The 8,033-nt window shown below is 37.7% G+C and overlaps 1 protein-coding gene across 5 annotated transcripts in view; it reads right to left on the bottom strand.

Moving 5' to 3' along the window:
* Positions 1-7,786, bottom strand: part of LOC133635097 (atrial natriuretic peptide receptor 2-like) — a 43,806-nt gene extending 36,020 nt beyond the window's left edge. The window contains exons 1-2 of one of the 5 annotated variants that reach the window (XM_062027863.1): positions 7,676-7,786; positions 2,535-2,625 (exon numbers count right to left, since the gene is read on the bottom strand). In XM_062027863.1, the coding sequence (XP_061883847.1) occupies positions 2,535-2,625; positions 7,676-7,723 (139 nt within the window). In that variant the 5' untranslated portion in view covers positions 7,724-7,786. Of the gene's footprint in view, positions 1-2,534; positions 2,626-3,314; positions 3,502-7,192; positions 7,655-7,675 lie in introns of those variants that run through there. The other 4 variants (XM_062027862.1, XM_062027866.1, XM_062027861.1 and 1 more) reach the window with 4 other exon arrangements.
* Between the last annotated feature and the right edge of the window lie 247 nt (positions 7,787-8,033).

Raw genomic sequence — 8,033 nt, forward strand, 5'->3', positions numbered from 1 at the left:
TCAAACCCCGGCAGAGTCATACCAAAGACTATAAAAATGGGACCCGTTACCTCCCTGCTTGGCACTCATCATCAAGGTTTGGAATTGGGGGTTAAATCACCAAAAAGGATTCCCGGGCGTGGCCACCGCTGCTGCTCACTGCTCACCTCACCTCCAAGGGGGTGATCAAGGGTGATGGGTCAAATGCAGAGAATAATTTCGCCACACCTAGTGTGTGTGTGTGACAATCATTGGTACTTTAACTTTACAGTAATATATATATATATATATATATATATATATATATATATATATATATATATATATATATATACATAATGGTTGTACGGTATACTGGTATTAGTATAGTACCGTGATACTAATTTTTTAAAATTTTCAGTACTATACCACCTCTGAAACGTACCGGACCCGCAATATATATATATGTATATATATATATATATATATCCATCCATCCATTTTCTACCGCTTATCCCGTTCGGGGTCGTAATATATATATATATATATATTAGCGGTTATGCAAACTACTGCAGGTTTACAAACTTAAAAATAAGTGTAATTTAGATGAAGGAGGTTTTGTCATAACGGGGGGTCGCAGCTTACTGCGAGGTTTGTTCTCCCGGGATGCAAACGGACTATTCCGGACAAGGCTTGCAGGTAGGAACATATTTATTTTCTCGATTAATCCTACACATCAAAAAGACCGGAATCAAACAAAAGAAAAGCGTGCCGTTCACACGAGAAGCTAACAAAAAAAGACTTAACGCAGGAAACATAGAAGCTTTAACATGGACTATGGCATGGAACAAACAAGACTTACTGTGGCATGAAACAAGTAACACTTACGTGGACACGGCATGAATCGAACAACTAGCATGAACTTGGAATCGGACATGAAAACAAGCAGCATGAACTATGGGATGGCATGAAACCAGCAATGACGCCAGGACGACTGAGTGGCAAAGACAGGCTTCAATAATGGCCTCTTGATTAGAGCAGGTGCGTGTCCCGAACACCAGAGGCAGGTGAAACTAATAATTAAGTGCTAACAAAGCATGACGTAGACATTCTGCACGTCCCGCAGTGAACTCTGAGATGATGACAGGCACACTCAAGAAAGGAAAAAGGTTCAGAGAAAAAAGTTGTTTGCTTGGTTAAAAATGTTTGGATATTGTATCTACAAAACACGACAATTATCCTTTATCACACACGTGTTGTCCCACTGAAAACTATCTAAACATTTTGATATTTTCCATGTTCAAAATCAATACAATAAATAGATGCTTTAACATTGAGGGCTCAGTGTTAAAAATGTTAGGGATGAGTCGTATATTATTATTTTTGTTCCTTCAACGCCTAAATCTGCAGTTTCAGTTTCAGTTTTTTTTTAAAAAAACAATACAATATATGTATAAAAAAGATACATTTAGGCCTCCACTCAGACTTGATCCCGGGTACCCCAAAAGGTTTTGGTCAAAAAAAAATTACAAATGTGTCATTATTTAGTATTATTATTATTATTATTATTATTCAAGGTTTACATCTCTAGATCAACATTAGGTCTATCTGTCAATAAAACGCTTCCAAAGATTTAAGTTGTATGACATTTATATCAAGGAAAACCGTGTTTTTTTATGAAAAAAAACACAAAATATGCAATATTTTCCCCCAATAAAATTTAAAAGTGGAACATTTGAGATTATATAATAATTGGAGTCTTAAAAAGGTCAATAACTCATAACAACATTGATTTTAATTCATTATTTTTTTGCGCAATGACACTTAAAAAAAAAAAAGTCCCACTAAAATGATTGGGGATCCAAAAGGGTACTGCTCAGTAAAGTTTAAAAAAAATAAATCCAACATTTTTTTTTAACTTTTACCACAATAGTCTCAAGATCAACTTCAGATCTATCCGTCAATTATAAGTTTTATTGTTGTTTATGTTTTTCGTTTGTTCGTTTTAGGCCCTTCTTTAAAAAACTTTGTTTTTTAAATGGCAACCAAAAAATATGCAACATTTTCCCCCCAAAATACCTCAAAGTGGAATATTTAATGTGATGTAATTGGAGCCTTGAATAGGTCAATAATTCATAATGACATTGATTTTGATTCATTATTATTTTTTAAAGAAAGAAACAGCCTGCATGGCAGCTTTGTGTTATTAGAGTAAATAATGCAACATTTTCTTGTTTCATTTCACCTGTTTGTTCTTTTATACCACTTTTTATGTTTGTTTGGTTTTTTTTTTCACCGTATTTTTAGAATGTGCCGTGGGGCCGTTAAAAAATGACCTGCGGGCCGCACTTTGGACACCCCTGATCTAATGTAAAGTTTTCTTTTTTCTATTATTCTTTACGCCTTTTTGTCAAAACTCTGTTTTTTATGGCACAAACACAAAATATACAACATTTGCAAATACGCAACAAATGGGCAATAATTCATTTTTTTTAAGTCCCCCTAAAATTCTTAGGGGTAAGTCTTTGCTTGGTGACACCTAAAGAATCAGGTCAGTGCACAAGAGTACAACATACCACCACAGCTGATCATGTTGTAGTCGTTGGGGTTGTGGCTTGGCCAGCAGTCGTACTCGGTGTTGTCCAAGTCATGCCAGCAGTCTTCACCCTGTCACACACGACACACAATTCAATCAACAACACAACTGCATGTGGTTTGAACTTAATGAAAACGACTGAAAATAAGCCGAAGCTCCTGGTTTTTCAGCAATTGAACACACAAAAATGTGCACAAAAAAAGCACCATTAAAGAGGTTCTAGTCTTTAAAGAATTGAAAAATGATCAACAGAGTTGACATAAATACACACTCCATTCATCCAAATCAATCCCTAGTTCAATCACTGTTTTAGTCACTATGTTATTTAGTCACTACAGTAATTACAACTTGTGTTCACATCCACAGGAACCACATGGGTTAGTCTACTCTATACAGTATTTACAACCTTACTAGTGTTCACTTCACAGCCACAGATGGTTCATCTAGTTCAGGGGTCTGCAACCCAAAATGTTGAAAGAGCCACATTGGACCAAAAATACAAAAACAAATCTGTCTGGAGCCGCAACAAATTAGAAGCCATAATACAAACAGATAGTGTGTCATGAGATATACATTGAATTAAGATGACTTAAAGGAAACTAAATGAGCTCAAATATAGCTACAAATGAGGCATAATGATGCAATATGTACATACAGCTAGCCTAAATAGCATGTTAGCATCGATTAGCTTGCAGTCATGCAGTGACCAAATATGTCTGATTATCACTCCACACAAGTCAATAACATCAACAAAACTCACCTTTGTGTATTCACGCACAACGTTAAAAGTTTGGCGGACAAAATGAGACAGAAAAAGAAGTGGCATAAAACACGTCCTAGAAAGTCGGAGAAAGTTATACATTGTAAACAAACTAAGGTGAGTTCAAGGACCGCCAAAATTAGTAGGACAAAACGGCGCTCGCCAAATACTCGAATCAGTGAAGCATGTTTAATACAAACAGTGTGCTTTATAACAATTAGGGAGGTTTGTGTCATGTTTGTCCTCCTACAGTAACCATATTAAAACAAAAAATATATATTTTTTCCCCTCATCTTTTTCCATTTTTCATACATTTTTGAAAAAGCTTCAGAGAGCCACTAGGGCGGCGCTAAAGAGCCGCATGCGGCTCTAGAGCCGCGGGTTGCCGACCCCTGATCTAGTTATTGACATTATTTACACATTACTATGTCTGTTTCAGTCACTATGTTATTTAGTCACTACAGTAATTGTGTTCACATCCACAGGAACCACATGGGTTAGTCAATACAGTATTTACAACCTTACTAGTGTTCACTTGACAGCCACAGATGGTTCATGTAGTTATTGACATTATTTACACATTATTATGTCTTTTTCGTCACTATGTTATTTAGTCACTACAGTAATTACAACTTGTGTTCACATCCACAGGAACCACATGGGTTAGTCTACTCTATACAGTATTTACAACCTTACTAGTGTTCACTTCACAGCCACAGATGGTTCGTCTAGTTATTGACATTATTTACACATTACTTTGTCTGTTTCAGTCACTGTGTTATTTAGTAACTACAATAATTGTGTTCACATCCACAGGAACCACATGGGTTAGCCTACTCTATACAGTATTTACAACCTTACTAGTGTTCACTTCACAGCCACAGATGGTTCATCTAGTTATGGACATTGTTTACACATCATTATGTCTGTTTCAGTCACTGTGTTATTTAGTAACTACAATAATTGTGTTCACATCCACAGGAACCACATGGGTTAGTCTACTCTATACAGTATTTACAACCTTACTAGTGTTCACTTCATAGCCACAGATGGTTCATCTAGTTATTGACATTATTTACACATTATTATGTCTGTTTCAGTCACTGTGTTATTTAGTAACTACAATAATTGTGTTCACATCCACAGGAACCACATGGGTTAGCCTACTCTATACAGTATTTACAACCTTACTAGTGTTCACTTCACAGCCACAGATGGTTCATCTATATACAAACCTCTTCATATCCCACATTTCTCAACCGATTCGAAAAGTTCCAGCATCCACACACTCCACTCACCCTGGACATTCAAACTATCATTTTCTAAGTTAAAAAAAAATCCAGGAATTCCTAGTTTTCCAAAGCTCTATTTCCACCCTTTTTCTTTCAGCTTCCCCTTCTACATTTTTCAACTCATTCTAACATTTCCAACATCAAAACATTCCACGTAGTTGGTATATAAAAGCTATCTATCTTTTTTCGTCCAAAGTCCTGATTTTCCCAAAATTCCAGGAATTCTGAAATACCAGTTTTCAATTTCAAAGTGTTACTTCGTCATTTCTCAGCCGATTCAAAAAAATCCCAACACCAACCCATTCATATCATCTCGGACAGTTGTGATGTTATATTTTATTTTATTTTATTTTGTTAACTTCCGGCTTTTCCCAAATTTCCAGGAAACTCCCATTCAAATGAATGGACATTTTCAAAGTTCTACAACTCCCACATTTCTTACCCGATTCAAATATTTCCACCATCCACACACTCCACTCATCCTGCACATTCAAATCAACATGTTTCCCAGTTTGGAAAATTCCCGTATTATTCAGAATTACCAGGAATTTTGACCTATTGAAAATGAACGGGCAATATACAAACCTCTTCATATCCCACATTTCTCAACCGATTCGAAACGTTCCAACATCCACACCCTCCACTCACCCTGGACATTCAAACTACCATTTTCTAAGTTAAAAAAAATTCCAGATATTCCTAGTTTTCCAAAGCTCTATTTCCACCCTTTTTGCTTTCAGCTTCTCCTTCTACATTTTTCAACCCATTCCATCATCAAAACATTCCACCTAGTTGGGATATAAAAGCTATCTATCTTTTTTTCGTGCAAAGTCCTGATTTTCCCAAAATTCCAGGAATTCCGAAATACCAGTTCTCAATTTCAAAGTGTTACTACGTCATTTCTCAGCCGATTCAAAAAATTGTAACACCAACCCATTCATATCATCTCGGACAGTTGTAATGTTATATTTTCTTTTCTTTTCTTTTTTTTAACTTCCGGCTTTTCCCAAATTTCCAGGAAACTCCCATTCAAATGAATGGACATTTTCAAAGTTCTACAACTCCCACATTTCTTACCCGATTCAAACCTTTCCACCATCCACATACTCCACTCATCCTGCACATTCAAATCAACGTGTTTTCCTGTTCGGAAAATTCCTGTATTACTCAGAATTACCAGGAATTTTGACCTATTGAAAATGAACGGGCAATATACAAACCTCTTCATATCCCACGTTTCCCAACCGATTGGAAGCGTTCCAACATCCACACACTCCACTCACCCTGGACATTCAGGCCAGCATGTTTCCCGGTTCCGAAAAATCCCCTGATTACCCAGAATTACCAGGAATTTCCCCACATTGAAAATGGAAAGGCCAATATACAATCCTCTCCATATCCCACATTTCTCAACCGATTTGAAAAAATCCAGCATCCACACCCTCCACTCACCCTGGAAATTCAAACTACCATTTTCTAAGTTAAAAAAAATTCCAGAAATTCCTAGTTTTCCAAAGCTCTATTTCCACCCTTTTTTCTCTCAGCTTCTCCTTCTACATTTTTCAACCCGTTCCATCATCAAAACATTCCACCTAGTTGGGATATAAAAGCTATCTATCTTTTTTTCGTGCAAAGTCCTGATTTTCCCAAAATTCCAGGAATTCCGAAATACCAGTTCTCAATTTCAAGTGTTCTCAGCCGATTCAAAAAATTCCAACACCAACCCATTCATATCATCTCGGACAGTTGTGATGTTATATTTTCTTCCAGCTTTTCCCAAATTTCCAGGAAACTCCCATTCAAATGAATGGACATTTTCAAAGTTCTACAACTCCCACATTTCTTACCCGATTCAAACCTTTCCACCATCCACACACTCCACCCATCCTGCACATTCAAATCAACGTGTTTCCCAGTTCGGAAAATTCCCGTATTACTCAGAATTACCAGGAATTTTGACCTATTGAAAATGAACGGGCAATATACAAACCTCTCCCTATCCCACATTTCTCAACCGAATCGAAAAGTTCCACCATCCACACACTCCACTCACCCTAGACATTCAAACTACCATTTTCTAAGTTCAAAAAAATTCCAGAAATTCCTAGTTTTCCAAAGCTCTATTTCCACCCTTTTTTCTTTCAGCTTCTCCTTCTACATTTTTCAACCCAGTACATCATCAAAAAATTCCACATAGTTGGGATATAAAAACTATCTACCTTTTTTCGTCCAAAGTCCTGATTTTCCCAAAATTCCAGGAATTCCAAAATACCAGTTCTTAATTTCAAGTTTTCTCAGCCGATTAAAAAAATTCCAACACCAACTCAATCATATCATCTCGGACAGTTGTGATGTTGTATTTTCTTCCAGCTTTTCCCAAATTTCCAGGAAACTCCCATTCAAATGAATGGACATTTTCAAAGTTGTACAGCTCCCACATTTCTTACCCGATTCAAACCTTTCTACCATCCACACACTCCACTCATCCTGCACATTCAAATCAACGTGTTTCCCAGTTTAGAAATTTCCCGTCCATCCATCCATCCATTTTCTACCGCTTATTCCCTGAACGGGTAATATACAAACCTCTTCATATCCCACATTTCCCAACCGATTGGAAGCGATCCAACATCCACACACTCCACTCACCCTGGACATTCAAGCATTGCTACTGGAATTGGAATCACCCTTGGTATCGACTCTCTCGATATTTGGATCGACCAGCCAATCGGCAAAGTCTGATATCGTCTGCTTTGAGTCTCCGAGTACTTCAAGTGTCAGAAACAACGGCTACTTGTTTCTCCTGGCAGACGGATGGTGCTGGTATCAGAAGGAGCACTGCGATACAGAGAAGACGTCCACAGGTGTTTGTGACACCACAACAAAAGGATCCAAGGGGGGGCGGATCCCTGAAATACCCCAGTACAAATACAATATCACTAACTGGCGTACACTATTTTGTCGTGGCATGCTACGTACGTGTGGTAGACGTCGGAGCAAAGATGGTTTATTGGAGGACGACAAACATTTTGTGGATCACGAGAAATCCTTCATGGAGGGAGAACTCACCAGGAGGAAGGTCAGGTAGAAGAATGCTGCTGATGTCCACACAGCCATGATATCAGTCTGCAGCCTCTGTGGACCTTCTGGGATGTGACTCAGCAACTGACCTAATGTGTGTGTGTGTGTGTGTGTATGTGTGTGTGTGTGTGTGCGTGCGTGCTTGACCTTCGCCACCTGCACCCATCTCTTGTGCGCCCCAATTGTCCAATCAGAAGAAGTGGTCCTCCAATCAGTCATCAAGGTAAGTCAGTTCCAAATGATGATTGGTAATCAGAGGTAAATATTATCATTACCTTCTTCTTCACTTCGGCATCTTTGTTATTAGTTGATGAAACAAAGCAAACTCTTCAAATGAACTTGAATT

The sequence above is a fragment of the Entelurus aequoreus genome, linkage group LG19 (assembly GCF_033978785.1).
Source record: "Entelurus aequoreus isolate RoL-2023_Sb linkage group LG19, RoL_Eaeq_v1.1, whole genome shotgun sequence".
Taxonomy (NCBI): Eukaryota; Metazoa; Chordata; class Actinopteri; order Syngnathiformes; family Syngnathidae; genus Entelurus; species Entelurus aequoreus.